Genomic DNA, 27,878 nt, shown 5'->3' on the forward strand with positions numbered 1-27,878 from the left:
TTAAGATTTACATTACAGATAGATAGGTTTGAAAATACAGATCCAAATTCACCGGAAAAATGTTTGTTTTAAAATATGCCTTTAGAGTATTAAAAGCATTTTAAAATATTTGACACAAACAATACTTGTGAAATAAAATAAATCCTTTATTATTATATAGTGCAATCTATTACACCTCTTAAGATAAACTTTCTTCTTTACTCAGGTAAAGATATAGTAGATACCACATTTTCATCCTAAACACAAACTGAAGACCACAGTCAATAACACTGTATATTTGCCAACAGATAACAACTTGTGAGGCCCAATACATAGGTAATTAAATTCCAATGAACATACAAGTAAAGAAATAAACTAGGTATTATTAGCCATAAACCAGCTGCCTTCTGGTTCCATTGATTCATATCACAGTGCTTTAATAATAATAATGGCATTCTGTTTTTGTTTCACTTCTCATTTCTTGAACACATAAATGTAGTAGCAATACATTTAAGCAAAGCAGCATTGGGTACAGAACAGAACATGAAAAAGGCAAAACTTAATTATTACTGAAGTAACAACAACAGAGTGAATATGGCTGGAAGAGCTGTCGCACGCTCATCAAGTGGGTAAGGCTTCACAATGAGGATTTATGCGGTTGAGTTTGGATCAGACAAAGAGACCTCCTCTTCATCTCATTTGGACTGATGCTGAGGAGATGGTGGTCAGTGCTGGGAGATACAAGGAGAAAAGGTACTATTTCAAAAGACTTACACATCCGTTTTACAAGGAAAGCTTAAATTCACTCTGTCATTAAGCCAGGACACAATACCTTTATATTTATGTGCGTCTTTGGTCTCACAGCAGCTCATCCTCTATGACATCATCAACACTTCCTGAGATTGAGGCAGCTTCTGCAAAAAAAAAAGAAAGGACACAATCAGATTAGTGATCATTATCATTAACCACCAGCTTGGACTTTCTGTTTGCCCACCAGAGTGTAGAAGCTTGAAAGAGAGTCACAGTGTAATATCACAAAGTCTTTTAAATTTAACAGAAATGTAATAGTTTGATTCCCATTAGCTAAAAATAGGGCAAAGATATTGAACTTGATTACTTTACTGTTGAGGACCGGAATGTGTCATGTGTACGTATTATTTGATCAGACACTTCACAACAGTTGCTTCATTTTATTAAGGCTGCATTCATCTTTTTTTCTTATTTTTTACCGCATGGAGGCAGAACTTCATGCTAGAAATCCTGTTTGAAATATTAGAGCTGAACCAGCTGATTAGTCTTAAATGTTAGCAAAGACACAAAGAAATGCTAGAATTCATTTGAACTTGTGATCATGTTCATCTAACAAATCTCTCAGCTCCTACAGTTAGATCCATAAGTATTTAGACAGTGACATTTTTTTTCCAATTTAGCCTCAGTACACCACCAATCCACTGGATTTGAAATTAAGTTATCAAGATGACTGAAGTGCCGATTTTCGGCTTTAATCTGAGGGATTACAGGTAAATTACCATGGTCCTTTCATTTTCACAGGCTCAAATAAATATAATTATCCTATGCAGTCAATGAATGACTTGAGTCTGGAACTCAGAAACATTAGCAAATTGCTGAAGTTCCTCCACTGAAATGTTGCACCAGGCTGCAGCCGCCTTTAGTTATTGCTTGTTTGTGGTTTTACATGCAAAATTGGATTAAGGTCAGATGACTGATCTGGCCATTCAGAAAAGGAACTGGAGAAAGCACATTTAACAATACTCTCACATCACGTGGGAATATTGTTAAATGTTCTGTGTGAGACTACTTGAAATGCTAAAGAGCATTTGTCTGTACCTGTATAATTTGCTGTACAGGGGCAAGGGGCAACACTGAAATCTATTGTCTGTATTGTTTCCTCCTTTTTTCCCTCTTGAGGTTCCACATTTCTGCTGCACAGTTTGTTAAACAGTCCATTTTATCTTATGGTTCTCTTTGAAACATTTTACTTGCTGCATCAGAAGGAGTCAGCAGTGTTCCAGCTCCAATGCCAAAACTAAGTCCCATGTATATATCACATCACTGTGGTGGCTGCAGCTGTCAGTTTGGAATCTGCAATCACCCAAAACAGTCACATCACAGATGTCCTGCCCATATTTGTGACTTTACTGGGGTCCTGGTCTTTGTGAGCAGGGAGATGTGGATGTTGCAACTATTTACCACACCGTCGTCCTCAGTGTAAAAGCTTTTTGTGGTACTCCTTATAGTGGACATTTGGTTTTCTGTGTCTTCACAAGTACTTCACTCAAGCGGATTGTGAACTACAATCATCTCGGCACTGGGAACTGAGCAGACATGAAGTGGAGGAAGCGGGTAAGTGAAGTTGTGAGCTGCAGTGTTAGTACAGAAACATCAATAACGGCTTAAGCTGATGGTGTGTGGATGAATGATGACTCAACAGCGTAAATAACTTCATTTGAGGTTGAAAGGACAAACTGTGTGCTGTGAATTAGAGGAGGGATTGTCTTTCTCTAGAAAATATCCCCCACACCCTTACTACACCAGCAGCAGCCTGAACCGTTGACAAAAGGCAGGATGGATCCCTGCTTTCATGGTGTTTATGACACATTCTGACTCTACCAGCTGAATGTCACAGCTGAAACGGAGACTCATCAGATCAGGCAATGTTTTTCCAATCTTCTGCTGTCCAATTTTGGTGAGCCTGTGCCAACTGTAGCCTCAGTGTCCTGTTCTTAGCTGACAGGAGTGGCACCCAGTATGGTCTTCTGCTGCTGTAGCCCATCTTCTTCAAGGTTGGACGTGTTGTGAGATCATAGATGGTATTCTGCATTCCTTGCTTGTAGCGAGTGGCTAACTGAGTTACTGTTGCCTTTCTATCATCTCCTGCCAGTCTGCCCACTCTCCTCTGACCTCTCACATCAACAAGGCATTTTCGTCCACACAACTGCCGCTCCCTGGATATTGTTGCTTTTTTGGACCATTCCCTTTTAAACCCTAGATGGTTGTGCATGAAAATCCCACTAGATCAGCAGTTTCTGAAATACTCAGACCACCCTGTCTGACACCAACAACCATGCCATGTTCAAAGTCACTTAAATCCCCTTTCTTCCCCATTCTCGGTTTGAACTTCAGCAGGTTGTCTTGGCCACATCTACATGCCTAAATGCAATGACTTGTGTCCATGTGATTGGCTGATGAACTATTGTCAACAAGCAATTGAACAGGTGTACCTCATAAAGTGGCCGGTGAGTGTAGTTCAAACAGACCATCTGCTGGTGTTTTTCTCACAACAGTGTGGGTGAAGCAGTATTGTGTATACAGAGGACTGTTACGACCCCAGAGCTTTTGTCCTCTCTCTGTTGCTCTTCTCTTGCAGGTCTCTGGCTGGGTGGCCCTATGATCTATGATCATCTAACCTGTGACACCTGGCTAGTGTACCTGGTTATATAAGCCAGCCTGCTGAGCCACAGCTCTCTACACTTCTCACACACCACTGATCCTCTTTCGTTGCAGCGTAAGAGCCAGTCGTAACAGATGCAAAGAGACTTTTCATCCCTTTTTTCGACATGAGATATGTACCATTGCTGGCTTCATCAGTCCACTAAAGTGACGGCATTTTGTTATTTAGACACAGGTCACTTCTCTGTTAATGTTCCCATGCAGACATGCCCACCACAGTAATGGAGACAACCACGGTATACATGCAACATTAGTCAAGGTCTAAGCTTTTAGTATCTGTTTTCATCACAGTAAAGTCTTATTGTTATGGACATTTCAGTTTGTAGCTTTGTAGATTTGAAATTGTAGAGCAAACTGAATGAGAAAGGTGTGTTGTGACTTTGACATTAAATTGTGTTTTTGCTTTCTGTGATATTTTTAGACCAATATTGGTGCTGAAATGTGAAAAAAAAACCTTCCTCATACCAACTCATCCAACTTAAAGTACTGTTGCTTGTGTATGATTATCGGTTTGTGTGACGGCATGCAGTTCAGGCTTGTGCTGTGTCGCCTGTGATACAGAAATGTCACTAGATTCAACCTAGTAAGCAGTCATAATTTTTGTGGACACCTGACCAGGGTGCGCATTTAGACAACACATTAAATTGCATCAGATTACCAGAACTGGGCAAAATAAATCTGTCAAAAACATATAGAAAGAATTTATTTTTTTGGTTTAGGCTGGATCCATGTCGATTTAAACACACTCACTGACTAAACCTCACTTTACATTTCAGTGTCTGTACTCACCTGATAAACTGATACAGGAGAGGCTGAGCTCTGATGATGCTCCTATTACATCATCCTGCAGGAAGAAATGAAAATGATTGGACGATATTTTCAAATTGTTCAAAGATTCTACTGATGGAAGAGACCTGCATCCTTCACATCAAAGATCCTAACTTGTAGTGTGCTTCCAGAGCTTTAAACCATATACTAGTTTTTACCAGCACAAACAGTTTGCTCAACTGCCACCGTCCTTTTCTATCAAAATGTTCCCTCATATTTGTGCTGTCTCCAACTAATAATAATCAAAGTATGTAGTTTTTAGGAATACATATTTACAGTAGAGGTTTTTAGTAACCCAGCTCTAAAAGTTTAAAGGTCAGTTGATGCAATGAAAATGTAGATTCAAGAAATTAAAGCGTTACATAAACTGTTGTTGGGGACTGCACAGTGGCTCGGTGGTTAGCAATGTTGCCTTGCAGCTAGAGGATCCCCGGTTCACGTCCCAGCCTGGGATCTTTCTGCATGGAGTTTGCATATTCTCCCTCTGCATGTGTGCGTTTTCTCCGGGTACTCCGGCTTCCTCCCACAGGTTAACTGATGATTCTAAATTGTATGTAGGTGTGAATGTGAGCGTGCTTGTTTGTCTCTCTGTGTAGCCCTGTGATAGACCGGTGACCTGTCCAGGGTGTCCCCTACCTTCACCCCAAGTCAGCTGGGATAGACTCCCCCCTCCACCCCCCACCCCCACGACCCTAATGAGGATTAAGCAGTGTATAGACAATGGATGGACAGATAAACTGCTAGCCTTAGATAAATCTTTCTAATGACATTCATTTATTCATACAAATCAGTTAAACCTTTCCTCATTCGGTGTTCTGCAGTGACTCACCAACATCCTCTGCAGACAGCCAAGATTGTCACCCTCAGTCCTCACATTCAGCACCTCCTGGAAGCTGACAGCATGATCCAGCCGTATGAGCTCTTCACCAATATCCACAGTCTACAATGGACAGGTTTTTAACATGGTGTGTGCACAAAACGAAGAGGCAGGGAAGGAGACAAACCGAACACAGACATCGAGAGAAATGTGAAATAAACAGTTGCCTGACCTTGCCCTCACTGTTGTCGTAGAGCTTGACACTGGGCCAGGAGGAGATCTCAGAGTGAGAGTAGCTGCAGAGTTTGGCCTGCAGGGGTTTCCAAGAGGCACAATACGTCAGCCGCTCAAACTCATCCAGGGCTGCCTCAGTCCACACGCCTTCTGAAAAACAGCAGCAGGACAGTGAAAAATCGAAACAAACTGCCAACAGTGCCGAAACTCAATGGCCAATCAGCAACCTCCTTATTTCAAGCTATATATCAGTGCAATTAAGTTATCATTAAGAAGACCACTTTACCTTTTGGCCTCACCCCTGCTAAGTTGCACTCAATAGCTTGGAATGGTAAGCTGAGGAAGTCACTCCTGAAATGTTAATGCAGCAAAAGCAAAAGCTGTTAGTAACATATCTGTGTCCTTTTTTGGCTAATGCTACACAGAATAATATGAACTCTGCAGCTGCATTATAGCACAGCAAAAACCCTAATTCAGAGTTTTCAAACTATTCAAGACTTTCCTTTGTTAAACATATCTTTGTTTGGTCTCCAATGTATTTTATAATTGTTATTGATTATTACACCCATTTTATCTAAACCTTTTGGCTGTATGTACTTTTATTTCCTTGGGTTGAATTGTTTTATCTGAAATTCACAATATTAAGCACTTTGCTGCATATTAAAAAGTGCTTTCTAAATGATGTAATATGGATTTTTGGCTTCAACTGTGTGGTGCAAGAATTTTTTTCTGAGCTAGTCAAATGTTGGGATAAGTTGTGTTGTCTACATTACACCGTAAATGCAGTGTGAATAATCCGTTGTTGCAGTCAGGATGGTGTGTGTAGTGGCCACTGCTGTGAAGCTGTGGTTCTACTGTTCAAATCGATGTGCTGAAATGTTTTTAACTAGCACTAGCAATTTTACAACAGGAACATCAGGTTTTTATCTGAAAAAATAAGAAACAAACAAACAAAAACTTTTATTATTGTCATGTCTGACACTGAATTTGGCTCCATCTTTACCCTGGGTTCTCTTACCTCATGCGGCGGAGGCTATCTCTGGGCAGCTCTCCATTGTCCCCAAAGTCAACATAATAAAGGTCCACCAGTCCAGAGTTAAGAACTCCAAGCACCCTTGCTCTGTTCCATGTGCCGTAGTTTCGGTATGTAGCTGCCACTATATCCCCCACTACAATGGTCTCCACCCTGTGCTCCTACAGAACAGACACTCAGTTGTGTTACACATTATACATTTTCAAGTATGTTACTGCAATTTTGGTGAACTGGCTAATAGCAGGTCCTGTTGGTAGTTTAGCCATGGATGAAATGAAAAATATTACTGAATTACAATGATATTGTTGAAAACTGAAAAACTTGAAAGACTTTCAGTCAAGTTCTGGAGTTGTGAAGACAGTCTAAGTTTTTAAGTCCCTCAAAGTGGATCTATGGCAATATATTTACAATGAACACCAGAGACAACTGTAATTGTAAACTGCAAGTTGCACTGAATCAAATAAATGAGAATGTGTTGAGATATTTGTCCGAAATTTGACTGCTCTCTTCTGCTCCTCTCACACCCAGCCACTCATGCTCTCCTTTGTTTGACTTTGGTTTGCTTTACACTGACAACATGCACCACACATTGACCACTGCCACCATACACCCTCACACACCACTGATGCCGACTACCACACTTTATTGTCATGTTTTCATTAAGAAATAACCTTTTGCTGCAGTGAAACCCTCTGTGCATCTCCTCTTTTGTTGCAGAGTCATAACAGATGCAAACAGACGTTTTTGCCCTTTTTTAGACATGACATATGTAACACTGCTGGCATCATCAGTCCATTAAAGTGACAGCATTCTGTTATTTAGACATATCTGACATAAAAATTTCACAAAAAATCTGCCAATTGGGCAGTGGGGTCTTAATGGAGGTCACTGTGTCAGTGAGCATCCAAATCAGCAGCAAAGTAGTCTTATAATTACTAAAATTACTTTGTTGTGTTGAGAAAACTGGCACACCACTGTATGTTCTCATCTCACACAGTATTGCCATCTCCACTTTGAAAACCATGGTTTTATCATAAAGATGCTTCTGGTACAGCACAAACATGACGGCAGAAGGGCATGTCCTTACTGGAGGGTGTCCACTGTTGTAGAAGCGGTTCATCTCCTCTGTCAGTTTGTCCAGTTGGAGGGAGCGAACCCCCAGGATCTGGATCCAGAAATGATTTGGGTTCTCTGAAGCAGAAACGTAAACTTCCAAGTGTTCATCAGGCTGGAAGCTCAGGTCTGGGCTGGGAACTGGAACACAGAGAGAAAATGATGTCTTTGCGCGAAATGCCTGTGCTCAGAGATACATTACAGAGGAGTTGCAGTTCAATTAAAATCTTTTCAAAAGTAAAATAGAGAGACAGTGAACTAACTTTCAAACTTGGACACTTCAGAGAGTGACTCTGTAGAGATACTCTCCTCTTCCTCCTCCTCTTTCCTGACTGTCTTGCTGATTTTCAGCTCCTCCACTTTGTCAAATATATTTTCTGGTTGTTTTGTGGTGCCATTAGCGTGGATGAGTCCATTCTTCTCTGTCTGGGAAAAGGGCCCATTGTTGTTTACACCCAGTGGTGGTTCAGTCTCCTCGCTCTCGGGCTTCTGATTTACAACATCATGGCCACGTTTCTGGCGCAGGGCAGATGACTGTGAGATCTTTGTCCTCACCATCATGTCTTCTCTGACTTTTTCTAGAATCAGCTCCTGCAAGGACATCACAAACAGTTACATTAATTTTAAATAAAATGCTTAAATGAGAGAAATGAGCACACGTAGATAATACAAATGATTTCATCCTAATTCACCTTGGCCTGTTTGACCTCCTGTCTGGTCCCTGCGATTGTCACATTGCCCTTTGCCCCTGGACCATAAGCCTTCTCTTTAGAACAGGCCACTTTGGCTCCTGTGGTCCTGGTGATCAGTTTCAAGCTTTCTCCACCACGGCCTGCAAAACCAACACACACACAAGGTACTGATACACATACTGTTACACTCCAACTGTTCATGAGAGACATTTATGTAACATAGAAACAACCACATAACAAAGGTTATATCTGATGATATTCTATATTTTTGTACAGAGACAAACACAAAACAAATGGATCCTACTAACAAGTATTGCAAGTACTGCGTGCACTAAAGCCTGGCCTATTTTGATTCAGTACCACATACACTGTCTTGCTGCCAGAAATACACCTAAGTACCAAATGTGGACTAATATACTGCTAAAAATAGTTCCTAAGTAATGCATTCTTTTCTCCTATTTGACTAATGTTTCCTACAAACTACAGTGAATAACTGGTTTAGGAAATGACTGCGCATTTCTAGAAAAAAAAGAATGTAACTATCTATTTATTTATTTGTGAGGCAAATATTTCCATCTTCGGTAGGAAAGAAAAGGCTTGGAGGTAAGGAGCAACAGACAGCTGGCTCAGAAAGTACTGAAAGATGCACCAACACACTGGGTTTGGTCTTCAATATAAATCATACACAAATGATATTTTTGTAATTCAAGACAGCCATCAAAATTGTATACATAACTACTTACAAGGAACTGACAAGCTCCCTGCTCATTACATGAAAGACTTCAAGACATTTGTTCCACTAAACAGTTTAAATCACAAATAGAGATTTAAAAAATCACTTATTACCTGAAAGCATACAGATCATTGAGGTCATAGATGTTATTTAAAATTACAGGAAGTCACACTGTATTTTTTAACCATGTCACACGCTCAACAGGAAACTGTCTTCCTAAAACAGGCTGAGAAGTGTTCAGCAGCTTGCAGCTGTGTCTGGTTGTGTACAGACACCAGATAGTGGACCTGCACCACGAAGTGAGGATCAGAGGATCAGATCAGAACCTGCTTGCAACCAAACTAATGACCAATCAGGAGATGTGTTTATAGATCAGTTCAATAGTATTGCTGTTTTACAATTTCTTTTTAAAGAGAACCTCTGACAAATAGAGAGTGAGTTTATCAGTAAATAATTATAGAATGAAGCTGGCAGCTACATTTTACATGTACAAAGGCTCTTTCACTCCTATCATAACTTTCGTATTGAGACCTTTTCATTGAAACTCAGAATAACATGGAAAACCTTGCTGATGATAACTGAATATAACAAGTAAACCCTCTGTTGTTTTTACTGAGAAACTAATTGAAACATTGTTCCAATATTTACCATGACAATCAATGAAACATTCAAGGAAAAATAGACATTATCAGGCATAAAGTGACACATTTCATGCTGCACATAAGCAGCTATTCATATATAATTTTGCTTAGTACAACTTTTAACATGGAACTGCATGCATGTTGATGGAAAAAAAAAGAATTTCAGCAACTTCAGAAAATATCAATTTGCAGCTTTAGTGTAACATCAGTGTCAAAAGCAAAAAGGTTCTGAGGCAAATGAACAAGGTTTAAGAATAAAGCTACCTATTATACGTCCAAAGGAGGTTTGAGGAACTTCCAAAACCTCCGATACCATTTCACATTCCGTGACCAGGTTCTCCATGACACAGCGAGCAAGCAAGACCTGCTCTGCAGAGCCCTGCAGCAGGAAACATACAGATGTCTTACTTCCATGTTCCCCTGAATCTGACAAAACCCTCACATGAGCCCCGGACTTCTGGGTCACCTAAAACAGAAAAACATACAGGGAAAAGCATTTTAATGATTTCAGAAACATAGTTTAAAGACCTATTTGATCTGTTCTCACAGTCTCTGATATTTGCTGCTATCTAGTAAAAGAAACATTAATGGACAAAGTCTTACATAAATTAAGACATATGAAATAAGCGTGATTTCTGGTGGGATTTTCCTCTATATATATGATAACATCAAATATGCACAGTGATAAAATTAGAGTGAACTCTGAACTCCATCAGAAAAATCTGTCTTTTTGATATAGCAAGTAAATAGTACGTCCCTAAAAATAGAAGCGAGTATAGAAAAGGCAGGTCGTCATATGTCATTTAGACTGTAAAGCATGCAATGTAAATTTGTGATTTTGAGCTATACAGGCAAAACGAATACAGCTTTCCTGACTTATGTACTTAATCAGTCAGCAACTATTTTAATTATGTTATTATCAGACCAATCTGTAGATTATATTATCTAAATTAATCAACCACTCACAAAGAAAGTGTTATATTCAGTGATTAAAAAAATAACAGTCAGGTACAGCCCTAGAGTTATGCAGAGAAAGGGTTGCCTTTCAGTCAATTCACTCGGTACAACACATATAGTATAGGATATCTCGCCCCTGCCTGGACTGACTGAAGACACCACTATTCACTGATGATCTGTGATGACACGTGAGGCTCTGCCTGCACATATAAATACCAGTCATCACAGTCTTCCCTCAGTTCAGACACTCTTCACCTTGCTAAGAACACCTCACTGGGATGGGCTAGCTAGCTATTGATAGTTAGTTCTGTTTTCTTGACAGTGGTTAAACTGCCCCTGTTGGTGTTTGCCACCGCTACTACTGTGGTGAGTGTGGCTGCCTGCAGAGCACTGATTTTGAGTTTCTTCTCAAGAGTTGTCAGTTTTGTGTCTCAGTATGAGCACTAAGCCAAAGGCGAGGAGGAAGTCTTCAGTTTGCCTGTATTCTAAGGGGTGCGGCTTTTCCCTGCATGACAAAGATCAGCACAAAGAATGTCCTGTCTTTCTGAGAATTGTCCAGGCCAGGAGAGTGTTGATGGAGCCCGAGGCATGTGAGTTATGTTGCCAGCTTCGGCATTGAATCCTGGAGAAAAGGGTCACATTTCCAAAAAAGGTGCTAAGTACCACAGCCGCATGGCACGACCCTCTCCTCTCCTGTCCGAGTTGAGGGACTCGGCTTCGTCCGAGTTCGACGACGAGAGGTTCCCCTACAAGAGGGGTGTCTAGTCATTATCTCAGTGCAGACTTCACATCAATGCCAATTTAACAGTTAAGGGCCTGCCCCCTAAAGTGGTGGCAACAATTCAGAGTGCACGGGCCTCATCCACTAGAGGCCTGTATGCTATAAATGGCAGGCACTTGAGCAGTGGTGCCAGAACCAAAATGTCCTGCAATTGCAGTGTTCTATTGGGGACATTTTGACATTTCTTCAAGAGCTGCTGGATAAGGGTCCACCATTAAAGTTTATTTGGCAGCTATATCTGCCTGCCACTTTCAGTTTGGTTGTGTGATGTTAGGCTCTCATCCTCTTGCCATGTGCCTCATTAGTGGCAACGATTCAGAGTGGAGTGCACGGGCCTCATCCACTAAAGGGCTGAGGCCTGCGGTTAGCGCCAGCATCTCCTCATGGCATTTGTCATAGGCGCTTGGGGCCTTTTGTGGATCTCTATTTGAAACTACTGAGTATGTTGATATGAAATTTTGTTCATGTAAGTTGGCTCTGCTTCTCGCTTTATGCTCTGCAAAGCGGGTAGGCGACTTTCATGCATTGTCTGTGCATCCCTCTTGTACCCAGTTCTCTGATGGCTCCAAGGTTACATCACACCCAGATGTGGTGTCTTTACCAGTGGTCATCCCTGCAGCGTATAGCTCTATGGCCTTTGAGTTCTCAAGCTTTTGTACCCCTCCTTTTGCATCCAAGGAGCAGAGGCGGTTCCATGTCCTCTGTGTGCTCTACGCACCTATACTGACCACACTGAGAGCGTGCATTCATGTGCCCACTTATTTGTCTGTTTTGCTAATCCAACCAGAGGTAAAGCGCTGTCCAAACAGTGGCTTTCTCACTAGATTGTGGAGGCTATTTCCCTGGCCTACAGCAGCAGAAGTCTGCCTTTACCCCACGGTGTCAGGGCACATTCTACCAGGGGCATGGCAACACCATGCGCCCTATTTAAAGGGGTACCTGTAAGTGATGTCTGTGCTACACCCAGCTGCTCATCTCCGCACTTTTGTACGGTTTTATTATTTGAGCGTAACAGCCCCTTCAGTGGCTCATTCTGTCCTTTATTCTACCATGCACTAGAGTGCTGCAAGTTTCCTGAAGGAGAGGAACGAGGTACACTTGTTTGCCCTGCTGTGGGTTTGCAGCTGGGCTCTGTGAAGAGCAGCTATCAAACTGAAGGATGACTGTGATGACAGGTATTTATGTGCGCAGGCCTGGAATCACATATGTCATCACAGATCATCTGCCTTAAAAGCGTGAAAAGAGGCATCTTCTGTCAGGCCATGTGAGGGCGTGATAGACACACGTGTAGCTCTTGGTGCCTATTGTGAATAGTCTTATCTATAAAGCATGGAGTCTCTGTCTGTATAGGTGTGTGTCTGTCACTTTTCTCGACAACACTTAATCCAATCTGCTTCATACTTTGTGGGTGTATTGCTGGGGACCTGAAACATAACAGTATGCTTCCAAAGACATTCTCTGCGGTCTTTTGGCTTAAGGAGGCATGGACAGCACATTCCAAAAAGTCTTCAATTGCATTGTATCATTGTAACGGATGCACCCTCCATTGTGTGAGCTTGACCTTGGGTTTGGCTAAACTCAAACGGTGCCTTATCTTTAGTTAACTATCAGCTGTCCAACCATCTATTTTATAACCACGGTGGCTATGTTAAAGCAGGCACCCTGAGAAAAAGTTGAGTTTACTCATCCATTGCAATGGATGTAATCTCCATGTTGGAGATTTGCTGATGGAGCTGTCAACATGCCAAAGAAGCCACTATGCTTTGGTGTTATGGGCTGGCATGGAGGAGGTGCAGCATTGGGTTTGCTTTCCCATTTTGGTGATACTCAACTCCAATTCCACTGCACCTCGTATTACTGAGGTATGTAAGATCTAGGGCCTATGCTTATCCAAATGCTCTGCACGAACTGTTAACTCCACTGAGTCGATAAATTTCGTCTGGTGAGCTTTTGCTTCCGAATGATTTAAAGACCCAAACATCTGTGGAGGATGGTCAGAACTCAAGGAAGGATGGTATTAAGTGTGAAGTTAATTGGTTGCAGGTGCAGTTCTTGAGAAAGCTACAAGCCGCAATCAATCTGTTCTGAACAGGTGCGATATGAAGGCCACTGCATCAGTGTTTGTACTGAGAGAGAGAAAGAGAGGGAGGTGGTCTTATTATAGTCACTATATTCAGAACTGAACTACTCACCATCTCTAAAAACTTGGCTTGGTATCTGGATATGTTCCTATAGACTTCTACAGGAAGAGTCATCTTGGACACTTCAGTGTTGGGCCCCTGGCGTGCTAAGGTCAACAGAGAAGAACACAACAATGGAATTTATCAATTATATACAAATTTGGCTTTTAAAAATTACTGTCGAATGGTAGATACTTACTGCTGTTGGTGCTGCTTATGTGGCGATAAACCATGTAGCCCACTGTGGCCCCGACAGAGAGACCTGCAGCGAGAGCCATCATTTTGCCTGAGCTCAGGCTGCTCTTTTGACCCTCCTTCACTGCATCCATGACGCGCTGTGCACCCAGCGGGATGCTCCACCTAAACATACATATGACAAAAGTCTTCTTGTGACTGTTCTCAACTGTCCTACAGCTGCAACTTTCCAGTGTGGTTTGCCAGCTCCCGTTGATGAAATGTCTTTACAACAACTCAGGCTTCTTATTGCTTTTGCAAAATGCAAAAATGACCTTCACTGCAATGCAAATGACATTAGCTGGTGTCAGGTACGTCAGTGCTTTTGCTGGTTCACTGGGCAGCGGCACAGTCATGCAGCACAAGAGCTGAAGCAGTAGCCAGCCTGAAGTGAAACGGATCAGGTGTCTTCAAACATTTTCAAATTGCAGATCCCTTAGGGGCAAAGACTTTTCTGTGGAGCCCTAATTATTAAGGCTGTGTAACCCTTACTTTATGAGGTAAATGATGAGGTGAATGCACAAGATAAATAATTAGATGTCAAGCTATGTTGTTGATATTGAAAACAGTAGTTTAACTATTTCTATTCCTTTTTACTTATGGTTTTCAACCACATACCACACAAAATGTCTGTAAGACAAAGGAGTTTCTTGGCAGCCATTTATAAGACGCATTTATAAGCAGCTTATAAGTGACATTCTCAGAGGCCACAAAATTAAAGATGTACTTGTTGCTGAGGGTGACAGTTCATCCTTAAAGTTCGACAGACAGAGAGAGCAGTTGAGAAAGCGTTTTCAGAAAAGACTGTGAAATATAACCGAAAGCCTGGGAGCAGCTACTAAATGGACCTTGTAGTGAGATTATTTTCTCAACTGTTTATTGGCTGCTACACTGTTCTATATCAAAGGTCGTTCCAGTCTGCTCTTTCTCATTTTTGATCAGAGACTACCTGAAGGTCCCCTGACTACACGCCGAAAAGCACTGCAGGAGATTGTTCCAATGTAGCCTTTTGCTATCTCAGACTACATCGCTTGGCAAAACAATTAGCCTGCAAAAAACGTGCACAAGCAGTCACATACACATTCTTTAGTTCCCTAAATGATGAAACATTTAGTGTACACACACACAGCACTGCGCTTCCTGTAAAGCCAAACTGCAGCAGCCCTGACCCTGACTGTAAGATGTAATGCACTGAGGGACGCTACACATGTTGAATACCATGTACTGAAGTTGGACGACCTCCAGACATTCCATTAATCACTAAATACTTGCATCCAATTCTTTGTGAGGCTTTTAGCTGCTAATAGTAAGACTAACGAGAGGAAACAGAATGTACTGGAGATAAGCCAACCACGTCAAGTATTATGACCACGCAGGACCGAGGAGCACACAGCACCACCATGCAGATGCGTGTCTCACTGGGAGAAGAGGGCTCTGGGGCTGTAGTTGAGAAACACATGGGACTTGGACACTCCAACGTCCATCTTGGAAGAAGCGTGACAATAAAACGCAAATCTTCTCCAGTCCCGGCTTTGTTTTTGTGCTTACATCCAAGTTCAAGGCTACTGGCAGACAGGTAAAAGGGAAAAAGATTTTGACATAACATGACAGCAATTACACTTTGAAGTCCTTACTAAGGCTGCTGTGAATAGCATGGACTCAGAAATGATTAAAAAATCTAATACTGTGTTGGAAGAGTACAGTAGCCAATATAAGGAAGGTCTGCCAGTACAAGATAACTGATGATTGTTGTGAATTCTGTTAAAGTGAATCCTGTCTGCTTCACACTTCCATGCTACAGCTGCCTTCCAATGAGAAGCACTCCGCTATTTAAAACAACACACAATTTAATGTGGCACTTCTTTCTGAAAGGTGTGAAAATAAACCAAGTGTAAAGCTTTTATGTATTTGTTCAGAAGTTTAGATCGTTGTGGTGCTTATTAGAGTTGTTAATTAGTAGTAGGTTTTTACCAATAACATAATGCAAACGTATTCACAGCTGCTGTGTCAAAAAGTGATCGTCTGGGAAAAACTAACTGCCTAATCTGTGTCCTACATTCTAATTAATCCAGGCACTTTTACTGGTTGCAACAGCTTCAGATCAACTCATGATGCAGTTTCCCACGCGCCACACAGTAATTACAGCTCCTACTTTGTACAAAATGTTATTAGTGCACCATGACGACTTGATCTAATTCATGAGTACTGTATTATAAAAACTGTAGCCCATTGGATAATTTCTTTTTTGCCAATACAAATACTCAAGCACATACAGCCTAAACATCTGAGACAACATGGTGCATTGCCTATAATAATCCTAGATGTCATGTCTGATTACTCTATCAAATGCAAAATTCTTTCTTTCACAATTATTATTTTTCAGTCAGAAGAGACATTGAAGTTACACAAAGACACACTTTAGCTGTCAGTACAAAAAGAGTTGTGTGGAGCTGCACGTTTGGGATGTCTGGTCCAGATAGAAGCAGCTTTAGATGAAGCTCCAACAGGAGGCGCGAAGTGAGTTTCTATCAGACACCTGCCGGGTTTGTCGCTATAGAACAGCTACTCAGTTTGCTGTCAAGTATTTAAGCCGTATTGAAATCAAACCGAATGACAGTGTTTATTTCTACTACTACGTACAGAGTCTTAAGTCACGTCACATGAAAGATACGTTTTAACAGAAGCAAATCAGCTTTAGATGTTGCTGAAAACAGCGTGACTAGTTAGATAACCTTGTTTTTTTCTACTCCCTGCGACATGAGAACCAATAAGTTGTGTACAACATGCCGTAAGCCAGAATACCTCGAAATATTTAGACTATTTTCCATTCGTGATGCGCTGTTAAGATGACCGCAAACACACGTTCTCCTCTGACCTAATCAAACAAGCTAGCATGAGCTAAGCTAGCTGCTGGTTCATACACGCAGGCGAGTCCAACATTCACAGCAAACATACGGCAGGAGCACCCCGTACACACCTCGACAGCAAGCCTTTGTATGCTTTCAGTGTGTAACAGAGTTCAAAATGAGCAGTAAATACATGTTAGAATAAATGACACTTACAGACTTCGGCTTTCTTTTGGATCGACCCTGACTGCAACAACTGTCAAGCTGCCGCAGGAAACCCGAAGTACGCAGAAATCGGTTTTAAATTTTCGGATTATAACGGTCTGCGTGTAAGATTAATGATATGCAACAGCAAGAGGGCTATAGACATTCAATAGACAGTCCACGGCGATAATTTTAACGTGAAACGTAGTTACAAGTTATTAGATATCAATAAGTGCAGGGTTTTATTGTGTATACTCAAACGGAAGTCCTACTCACTATTGCATTTATCTTCACACTTAAGTCAAATTCTCTGTTGTCACTTGTGATACACACTACTTCATTTAAATGCAGGCTCGTCCCTCTTCCTCCTGTGTAGCAGAGCCGCCGAGAAGAGAAGGGTATGTCTGCAGAGCTGGAGGCTGCACCGAGAAGGCTGCACACTTCCGGTCGCACATTTCGAGCAATTTTTTTAAAGTTACCACAATAGATGGTCACTGTAGTGCATAACTTACGGTTTAAATGCAGAACTTACAGTTTTAAATTATGATTTCACTCAAAATATTCTTAGAATTTTTTTTTTTTTCAAGGAGTTTTCCACTTTCATTTTGGCCCCGGTAAGTTTTTCTGCAGAGCCGGAGGCTGCACTTTTAGGACCACATCGAGTATTCCACACAAAGTACTACTTCATATGCTACCTAAGATTTTAAAGGTTTGATTCACCCAAATAGCACTTATTACAATATCATGACTGGGTTGCTGAGACTTGCGTTAAGCAACATGAAATTTATACGTCTCTTCTCATTTCGTTTCGAGCCATGCTTTTATTCTGAAGGAGGTGTGCACCGATACACGGAAATGAAGTATTCTGTGAGTGCCGGGAAATTGTTGGTTATCGTTTGATGAAGTTCCTGATACAGATGCGGTGGTTATACCTGTTCCAACTTGCGTTTGGACAAGTTGTGTTATTATCAGGTAAAATAATAATGTAATCGTCTGTAATGGCATTTGTGGTGTCGAGATCTCAAAAAGCACGATCTGAAAGGTTGGAAAGAGGCAATACACACGGACAACTCTGGAGGCAGATATTTATATTCATACAATACCATTAAATAAAAATAAAAGTTAAATACGCAAACACACAAAGGTAAATTAGCTCTATGACTCCTTGACCTGCATAAATATAAATGTTTATAACATTATAAAACATACAGCCCTCTCCGTGCAGCCTCCGGCTCTGCAGACAAATATTATTGGAATATTTTGGGTGAAATCATCCTTTAAAACTGTAAGTTCTGCATTTAAACCGTCAGTTGTGCACTACAGTGACCATCTATTGTGGTAAGTTTTAAAAATGTTCGAAATGTGCGACCGGAAGTATGCAGCCCTGTCGGTGCAGCCTCCGGTTCTGCAGACATACTATTGGAGCCGCCTCCAGACATGGTTCATTAGGGGGCAAGGTTGGGCCACTGAAACCTTGAGGTACCCCAGCTGGAGACATAACGTTAGTTAAAGTTGAACTCTGCTCTGTCTGTACAACTTAATGGCTTTGGTACAGAACGCAGCGAAGTTATGTGGCATGCATTTGTCTGTCTGTGCACAAAAAGAACAAAAAATAAAGATCTGACACAAATTTGTTTCAGTTTTTCTCTAATCTTTGATTTTTGCAGATACTGGATCACCAATTGGCGGACTTCTCCTTTAGACACACTGCACTTTGCAAGAATGTGAAAAGGGTGGAAAACTCTGGTTTAATCTGTGTGATGTATTTTCTAAATGTGATGTCTTATTGTGTCAAATCTGCATCTCTAAACAGCTGTCAGATAAAGTAGTAGTGGAGTAGAAAGTACAATTTCTCCCTCTGAATTGTAGTGAAGTGGCAGGAGAAAGTAGCAGGAAATGAAATTACTTAAGTGCCACAAAGTTGTACTGAAGCACAGCAGTTGAGTAAATGTACTTGGTTCGTTTTCAGAATAATTTTTGTAGCACAATAATTGTATAAATAAAAGAACATATTTATTACATGACAATCAATACACAAATCTGTCAAAAGTTTGAACATACTTTAAAAAATACAAAATATCCATCTGTGTGTCTTGTGAACAACTATACCATTGTCCATCAGCCCACACCCCTAACCTTCGGCTCCAAGCATGTGCTTGATATCTACTCAACCAGAGGCCTGCTAACACACAGTATGAAGTCCATGCTGACTGAGTTCATTTGTGCTGTGAACAGAAAAGTAGAACTATAAAGAATGCGTACATTGATCAAGACAGAGCATTCACAGGATCTTATTCATGCAGCATAGTCTATACATTTGTCATGATAGAAAAGAGGAAAGTATAAAATAGGGCAGACCAAAAAAATGCAGTCATGTATAATTTCTTGTTGCATTGTATTGTCATAAATCCATTCTCAGTAGTTTCATGCCGACTATTTTGTCCATCCACAAGTGACCACTACTACTTTAGTGCGATAAAACCAGTGAATAAGATTGCGCTTCTGCACGTCTTTACTTGTACCTACTCACATACACCTCCCACCTTAAATGTGGAACCTGAAGGAGCATTTTTAGCTATGGAACAACTACAGACAGGCACATATGTAAAAAGAAAGCAGGGCTGCAGCCAGGTTTTAAATACTGAGGTCATGAATCAACCCCCCCACCACTGACGCACACACAAAAAATGTATTTACATTTAGTTTTAAGGCCTTCTCCACATCACAAGAAACTGGTGAGGAAATGATTTCTTTTTAAAATTTATTGTTGGCCTAAAATCAGTGAGCTTTTAATACAATGTCTGTGAACTCAGTGTGTAAAATATCCCCTGCAAGTCAGTGAATAAAAACAGGACAAAAAAACCAAAAAACGGTAAAACCTCCAAATTCCCAGATAAACGACATGACCTCAATGTCATGAACGGTAGCTACAGCCCTGATGTGGAACCCAGATGCTATGATTGATCAAACTTTAGCTTAGGATACGCAGCAAGCGGACAGGAAATAAGACTGGATTACCAACACGCCTTAGAATTTGAGGGGCTACAAAAGCCCCAGGTTTATCGTCTGTCAGTTGGTGTTCATCTTATTGCCTGCAAATCTGTTTAGAAAAAGGGATGGGGAATGTCCATAAATCCTGTCACAACTGCTTCTTACAGTAAAGAACATTTGAAAAAATCAGGAAAACTTGTGACATGTAATATGTAAATGTCACTGGCTTTCTGAATTAATTCAAATGATAAAAAAGAAAATATTTCCCTCTATTACAGAATATATAACTCTATGTCAAAATATAGATATATATCTGGGTGTAATATGTCTTCTGGGAAATAATTTGTGAAGCTGACTGCTTAGGGGCTCTGGGCCTCCTAGCTGGTTAGTATAGCCCTGACAAGAATGACTTTTGTTGTTCCATACTGATGTGAAAAAGTTGGTATTTAGTTCTGAAACAATGCACTCCCAGTATATAGTTGCAATCTTTAAAAAAAACATTCATCTGAAATAATGACAGCACCACACTAAAGGCTGGTCTGACTGATCATCAATGACACAGACGTCTGCTGCTGATGCTGCACACAAACCATTAATCCACAGGTTTGAAACCAAATGTATAGACGCCTGCACATTAGCTCAGACACCTGAAGAGTTTTAGGAGTGAAATATCGATGACAGGTTGGTCAGCCAAGCAGGTCAAATATGAATTCTGGGGTAATCTTAACAAATATGTTGAAGAACTCCACTTAGCTATTCAGTCTTTTCTACTTAAAACAGTATCCTGAGCTACAATCTGTTGAGGTTTTGACAGATGAAAAAAGCAGAAAGGCTAAGACAGAAGGCAACTGAATGACATAAAGCACCTTTCATAAGATCCTGGTATGTTAGCAAACCCAAAGGAGCATGTTTCTTCCTAAGTGATGAGTAAGCCCATCACTTAGGAAAGGGCTTGCAAGATGACTGTAGATACATGCGCATAAAACGATGCAATTCAATCCTTCATTCCTTTTTGTAGTGCAGCAGACGTAATCCCAGCTTAGCTCAGGAATAAAGTTACAGTAAAGGACATTTATTGCAAAATACAATAAAATAATGGAGAGCATTGTCTTGCAGGCTAGCAGATTAAAATGTGGCTGAATTACAGAAAGGAACAAAAAAGCTTGTCACATTTTTTTTAGAGGTAGTAGTAACACCCTATCCTGTGTTACATATGGAACCGCAAAAAGCGCAATATCAGATGAAAAGAGACATTAGAAAATAAAAGATTACATGTCAAGTTTATCGCATAACATTACCTTTTACACCTTTTATAATGGCACTTTCACTTTCTCACCTTTCGACCCCTTCCTTCCTTACAACAACTACTGCCAGATTTCCTGTTAGCTAGAGCAAATAATTGTCAGTCAGCCAACTATTTATTTCTTTATAATCAACACACAGCCAAGGTAACTGTGACTTATGTTACTGATTGCTGGTAAAACTATTTCTCCATTTTTATACTACAGTAATGAGCTTAGCTCAGAACCCTGCCTAGCTAGGTAGGTAGCATATACAGCTTTTTTCTGTTTAAGGAACAGGAAAAGGAGTTCACTGACTAACTGCGATAGCCTGCAAATGAAAGAAGCAGCGTGCTACTGTCTGAAAGGTGAGCAGACAGTGAAGACACTACTGTCATTAAAAGACAAAATGTAAAAGCAGTTTTTCAAATGTGTAATAACAGCAAGATATTTAAATAACTTCTTAAATTCACAAATTACTGCTGTTTTTACACATTTATTCAAATAATGATTTATGTCATGATTATTGCACACTTTGGAGTTCCATAGTTACACACTGTCGTTCCTTTTCAGTCCTGTGTTTCCATTTAAAGAAGACACATTGACATTATGTTCAAATGAATCAATGTTGGACTGCTAAAATTATATGCCACAATTCAATGCATGTCAGTGGATAAAATTAAAATCAACTTCACATCAAAATAAGTTTGAAAATGAAGCACTATTTGGTGGACTGTTTGGTACATGGGGAAATCCTGGAGATGAGAGAAACCATGCAAAATTTTCTCAGTGATGAAGAACTGCAGTGATGAGCGAGGAAGTAATTAATCTGTTTAGAGAACATTCCTCATGCCAAAAAATCTAACTAAAACCAGTTGACAAATAGTTACCTATTTTGGCTTTTTCTTTTTAGTGGAAATTAATGCTTTGGAATCTTCCTTTATCCCGCCCTTCACATAGCTCATTGACAGCTTTAAGAAAACACACCCAGGAGTGTAAACATGAGCCCCCACTGTAACATCTGCTGGATATTTGATCCTTCTGAAAGCTATAGGGCAGCTGGGCCAAGGTGGTAAGAGCAGGTACGAAAGTACGACCCTTTCCTGGTCTCCCGAAGGACCAACTAGTTGGCAATATTGCCAAGACACCAATTTCTTCAGAGGGAATTCATCAGAATGGAGAGTTCATCCCCAGCTTTGTTTCAAACTGCAGCTTCTGTCTCTTCTGATAACGAACTCGCACCCTGTAATGAAAAGGACAAATCAGAGCCCATGCGTCATAATATATCCCTGCTCTGCAGAAGATGAGAGAAGATCAAAGACTGATCTGATCTGTAAATAATCCTCAGCAATCCCACACTGGTCCCAGCTGCTCTCACTGCAATATCTGCATGTACTTCTTTCTACCATTTGCCCAGCATTGCTGTGCTCATGGGCTACATCCATTCAAAATATCCCCCTCTTCCATCACTACTTATCCATCTAGAACAGCTTGCTTTGTTTCATACCGAATCTCATGTAGCTTCACCACTTCGTTGACCACCATCACCAGTAAAGGGGAGAGAGAGACCAGCAGCCAGGCTTCCAGCGGGATGTTTCCGAGGTTAAAGGTCAGGAGACTGTCCTGGTTGCGCCACAACTGAAAATCCACGGTGGCTTGGACAATCTGGCTGAGCAGTCTGGTGCGAACAGAGTGAGAGTTAACAATGTGTTAAGACATTTACACAGAGAAGCTCCAAAAATAATGCAATAACATTTACAATAAATTAGGGATGTCATGATACGAGAATTATGGTAGTCGGTACCAATACCATTGAAATTTTATGAGTCGCGATACCGATGAGTGTGTGAGCGTGTTTGCGTGCATGTTCAACATCCTCCTAATGCTCATGGTGTGAAAAGACCGTTAGGAGGTCCACAGAGGCTGCTCCATACAGTGTGCTAGCAGGCCAATGTTGTCTGCAGCACCCAGCTCACATTAAGAGCTATTGCTGCATTAGCCTAAACAAGGTAAGTTTGCCTTTGCGAACACTGTGTGAGGAGTTGCTATAACAGATGCAATTGTCACAGTTCACTGACAGCGACGTCAAACTTCCACACAGATCTGTTTTGGTGTCTGTGTGCGTTTTTCCCCAAACTCCACGACCAAAATTGAACATCGACATTCAAACACATCAGGAATCACAGAGGCTCCAATAGGAATGACTGAATTTCTACACCCATTGATCAATGAGTCTGTCACAGAACAGCAAATTAAACCCTGTTGTAGGGTTATGTATCGACACCAGGACTGCTGTTAACTCTTATCAAGTGTAAACTCTGTCTTAGCCTATGAATGCAAAGTAAACAGTTTGGTCTTTCTGTTTGGGAAGGTGCTGCTAAAAGATAGAAATTGAGACATCCATAGTAGTTTAAATTATATCATAAATAGAAACAGATGAATAGTAAATTTGTGGAGCATACAAATGACCAGCGGACAGTATCTATCCAAAGGACATGACAACTTACACCACAGGTACAGTAAGACACCACCAGGTATTGCTGAATGGACTCTTTCTCCACAGAGGCTGGGAACGGTGGACATAGCTGAGGGAGATCACCACTAATATAAGACAAAACAACAACAAAAGACAGGAGTTGATTTTAGGAACAAAGCATGAGAATCTGATTACCGTTTATGCTGAACGAGTGCCCACCTGTGTGTAAGACGAGGAACCCTGCCATGACCTTCTGAGTGAGCAGTAGGCCATTAGACAGCTCATTAAACCACTGAAGAGCATCATCTGAAGAACTGCAGTCATACAGAACAACTATTAATTAATTAAACACATTCCTGAAATTTGTCTTTTTCCCCGCTATCTCTGTTCTTCAGTAAATGCTATCATGCTGCCATTTTACCAAAGATATAGTAAAACTGACAGTGATATGTGCAAATTAGTGTCCCAAACAAGACTATGAATGGAACAGTTGGTGGACTGTTGTAGGCAGTGCTCCTTTTACCTGGTTGTAAATATGCAGCTACAGGCGACAGAGGTGTTGTCAGTGAAGGTCAAGTTAGTGCCTTGGGGGCAGATCGCCTGCAGGGTGAACCCAAAGGCCACCAGGTAGGCACACACTGTCACACCAAACTTTAACAGGAAACAGCCAAGGAAGTAGTTCTGAGTCTGGTCAAAGAGACATAGGAACAAAGTCAGACTGTCCAAAATTACAGGCATTTTTTGTCAAAATACAAAGAGACACATCAATGACAAACTTATTATTGGTTAACTACTAATGACATTGTTGTACTGTGCATTCAAATACATCCTTAGTACACCTCAAGTGCAAAATTACTTAAGTATCGAATGACTAAAAATTCAATCACCTCTCAGTAATTGCATTCCTTTCAAATTGACAACTGTTTCCTTTTATGTTGAAAATACAGGCCCTACAGCAGAAATTCAATTCAACAAAGGTGAAAAGAGCAGTGAGAAGACATTAGAAAACCTGTGGTCACCAAAGTTAACGGAGTACACTCATGATTGCCAGCCTAAACGAATGAATATTTCAAGCCTTTATTTGTTACAACTTTAATGATAACTGATTACAGCCCATGAAACTCCTCCAAAATCAATCTAAAATATGTTCACGTATGCTCTGTCAATACTTGGTCAGGGCTCCCTTTGCTCTAATTCTGATTTGCTCTATTTCTAGAGGTATGCTGTGGGGCATGGAGGCCATAAACTCATCTGTATCTTTATGTGAACAACATGAAAATAAGTGATCAATATTAGGAGTCAGATAGGAGCAAGATAAATTTGGTGGGCTCATATGTTAGCATACACCTGGTCAGGACTCCCTCAGTCAAAGTGCAGAGAGTGATAATATGTTAGGGAGATGACATTTTATTGTTATTAAGATGTAATTTTGTGCCAGATGTAATTTTTTGAAGCTACATTTGGTTGGCAAGAGTTTTTAACACTATGCAGTGTGTGCAGTTTATTACACTGCTTATTTAAGTATATTCTCATAGCTTTAGATGTGATCCTGTGATGGCTCATGCAATCTTGATGTCACCCTACCTTCCTTGGGATCGCGTCCAGGTTCTTCCCTGTGGCAACGGTCATAACTGAACAGTCAGGTGGCTTCCCCAACAGTGAAACACTGTCAATACAACACAAACCCACATGAAAATAATGGACATAATGGACAGTATGAATTTCTACATTTACAGTATGCACAATATGTGTGTACCTTAGCAGAGGGCAGCTGAAGCAGGACACCCAGAGGATGTCAGTGGTATTCAAGGGAGGAGGAAGCTGGGCTAGACAGGCTAAAAACTGCACACAAACACAAGAAGCACTTTAGTGATTCAATGTCATAAATGTCTCTATGCTACAAAGAATAGGAACAGACACTGTAATGAGCCATACGTTCAGAGCTCATGAAGTCTCTTCTCTCACCTGGATGATGACGAGACTGAGCTGACACTGCAGCAGGAACAGGAAGCACTTACGAATTCCATAGGTTGTGTGTCGTGCCTGAAACACATTCACATAAAGACAGATCAATAAATGTAGCGTGTCTCTTTGACTTGGTGTATGAGGACCTTGTGCGTCAAACCTGCTCTATGAGCTTGACAATGCTGACGCTCTCTCCTTGGTGGAAGGTGACGGAGCAGCCCATACTGTTGAGCTGTCCGGACAGCCTCAGAGGAGACAGTCCCTCAGCATCTCCATTAAATCCTCCTCCAGTGGCATAGCCAAAAGTCTCCCATGAACACTGAGATGGATACAGAGGGTCCAAAGCGATGCTGTGGAGCCAAAAGAGTGAAAATTTACATGTGGTGCAACTACGATTATACTGCTGTTACTGCCTCTTCAGGAAGTATTCAGATCCTTTCAGTTTTTCCACACTTAACCCTAACACTATTTTAAATAGATAAATTTGACATGTTTTCACATCCCTCTATGTTCAGCAACCCATAAGAAAAAAGTGAAAACATGTTTTTAGCAATGTTTGCTAATGCAAACTCAAAAAATGTATATCTCATTTATGAAAGTATTCAGAGCCCTAATACAGTTCCTTGCAGAGGTAGAAATTATGAGGACAAAAGCACCTGAAATGAACAGTAGCTTAGCATCCTACATTCAATGAGTTAGACTTTGCACGTTGGGTTTTTGATCACCTCACGACCAAAGCTGGTTCAGCTGGGTTACTCAAGGCAATATGGGAACTCCAGAAGGAATTTCGGTAGTTTCCTACTTCTATAACACAATGATTGAGACCAGTGTGTTCCTAACAACACTCAAAGCTTTAGAAATGGTGTTTCATTTTAGAAATGACTCTAATCCATGCCTCACCTAGACTCTCTGAAGACCTAGAGGGAGTTTCTTGAACTTGTTTTTTTGTCCTTACATGTAGTGCCAATTGTGGGAACTTATATAGCTTAGAGGTATGAACTTAACTAAACCGTCCAATCTATCCAGATGTGCATAGGTGTACTCTGCTTATGCATGAGAAGTGACTTGAACTCAGCTAAAGAAAACAGGAGACAAGTGACCACAATCTGGAGTGTGGATACATTTGTGAATGACAGATTTCAGTTTCGAATTTAAATAACCTAACAAAAAGTTTTGTCTTTGTCATTAAAATGCAATTGTGTTTTATATTTAAAGATGAATCAAAAACACTCTGAAGGGTTTAAAAAGTGAAGGAGTCTGACTGTTGTCTGTAGTATATTGAAAATATGAAACAGCTTGTGTGATTACATTACATTATTATACGAGTACAGTAGGGTGAGTACATTGAAGTTCCAGTAATTAATTTCCTTATTTACTGCTGTTACAATCCAGACATACAGATAGTTTCTATCTACTTAATGCAGGAAAATGGAAAGAAACTGTCAGCATGCCTCAAGTTGCTTTGGTTCGTATTTCAATGCATACAGGTCAAGTAAAATCATTACACTACCAGCTTTGAAAGTGTTGCATATCTGTGCTTTTTCTTCAAACTGTTGCAACACAAGATAATAAAGTTGAATAATACTCTAAAATACAACAGTAAATATGAACCAATAATTTAGCCATGGACAAACATCAGCAGCATCATCATTTTGTCTGTTGCTACTGTTTGATGAGAAACCACTAGAGGTAACTTATCATAATTCTTTCCCACAGCATTAGGGGTCAAAATTTGGTATTTCTAATGTTTGGTGAAATTTTTTAATTACTATTAAGGTTACAAAAGAACACTCGTCAAATCCTAATCATAACTAATTCACAAATCAAAACTACGTGAAGGGATTATCTTATACCTGAGATCACTCTGTAAGAACAGGCGGCTATTGCGGAAATTAGCAGAGCTTCCCAAACAGCAGGTCACTTCCTTGTTCTCCTGCATTATCTTCATCATCTCACACATGGCTGCGGAGAAAAAAAAACACAGTGGTTGTCAGTATCACTCTTAAATATCCAGGAGAGTCACAATAACTTCAATCATCAGCTCAGTCTCTGATAACTGTCTTACACTGCTTGTTTATTATAACCTTTGCATGGAAGTTTATTTCACCTTTGAGGGGCAGATGAAGAAATCTTAGCAAAAGTATATATAAAACATGTAAGAAAACTCACTGTCAGGGGTGCAGTCAGTGAAGAGTGGCACCAAAAGAGGCACATTATCAATGTTCTTCAAATGAGGACGAACCTGGTGGATTCCACGAGGTAATTTGGCCTGTGATATAGCAAGGACAGCATAACAGGAACAGTAAAAACTCAATGACGGCATATTCAGACTAAATGCACTATTTTCTGTTGTCTGTGAAACATTGAGCACAAAATAATCTAGTTAAAAGTCCAGATAGAACATCATTTCAAAGCAAAAGACA

The 27,878-nt window shown here is 40.5% G+C and overlaps 2 protein-coding genes across 8 annotated transcripts in view; both read right to left on the reverse strand.

Moving 5' to 3' along the window:
• Positions 1-125: 125 nt before the first annotated feature.
• On the reverse strand, positions 126-17,166 carry tdrkh (tudor and KH domain containing). Of its 6 annotated transcripts, none has more exons than XM_055004886.1 (15): positions 17,020-17,142; positions 15,113-15,255; positions 13,659-13,819; positions 13,472-13,566; positions 9,806-10,007; positions 8,168-8,307; positions 7,739-8,066; positions 7,450-7,616; positions 6,348-6,523; positions 5,616-5,680; positions 5,328-5,479; positions 5,108-5,218; positions 4,240-4,294; positions 812-893; positions 126-710 (listed from the first exon to the last, which is right to left on the reverse strand). In XM_055004886.1, exons 2-14 carry the CDS (start codon positions 15,175-15,177, stop codon positions 838-840), a joined length of 1,773 nt encoding a protein of 590 aa, XP_054860861.1. In that variant the 5' UTR covers positions 15,178-15,255; positions 17,020-17,142; the 3' UTR covers positions 126-710; positions 812-837. The 6 variants fall into 6 exon arrangements, with proteins under 6 accessions (XP_054860861.1, XP_035812677.1, XP_035812674.1 ...); XM_035956784.2 differs by lacking the exon at positions 17,020-17,142 and adding an exon at positions 16,756-16,959 and having other exon boundaries at positions 5,328-5,476; positions 15,113-15,258; XM_035956781.2 differs by lacking the exon at positions 17,020-17,142 and adding an exon at positions 16,756-16,957 and having other exon boundaries at positions 126-735; positions 15,113-15,258.
• Positions 17,167-18,734: 1,568 nt separating this feature from the next.
• The window catches only part of tmem94 (transmembrane protein 94), a 39,370-nt gene continuing 30,226 nt past the window's right edge, over positions 18,735-27,878 (reverse strand). For both annotated transcript variants that reach the window (XM_023289040.3, XM_023289031.3), the window contains 11 exons: positions 27,625-27,724; positions 27,309-27,417; positions 25,616-25,805; positions 25,456-25,533; positions 25,247-25,332; positions 25,075-25,156; positions 24,014-24,177; positions 23,710-23,804; positions 23,522-23,615; positions 22,522-22,692; positions 18,735-22,257 (listed from right to left, as the gene is read on the reverse strand). In XM_023289040.3, coding sequence (XP_023144808.2) covers positions 22,185-22,257; positions 22,522-22,692; positions 23,522-23,615; positions 23,710-23,804; positions 24,014-24,177; positions 25,075-25,156; positions 25,247-25,332; positions 25,456-25,533; positions 25,616-25,805; positions 27,309-27,417; positions 27,625-27,724 — 1,242 coding nt within the window. In that variant the 3' untranslated portion in view covers positions 18,735-22,184. The remainder of the gene's footprint in view (positions 22,258-22,521; positions 22,693-23,521; positions 23,616-23,709; positions 23,805-24,013; positions 24,178-25,074; positions 25,157-25,246; positions 25,333-25,455; positions 25,534-25,615; positions 25,806-27,308; positions 27,418-27,624; positions 27,725-27,878) is intronic.

Source organism: Amphiprion ocellaris, chromosome 18 (assembly GCF_022539595.1).
Source record: "Amphiprion ocellaris isolate individual 3 ecotype Okinawa chromosome 18, ASM2253959v1, whole genome shotgun sequence".
Lineage (NCBI taxonomy): Eukaryota > Metazoa > Chordata > Actinopteri > Pomacentridae > Amphiprion > Amphiprion ocellaris.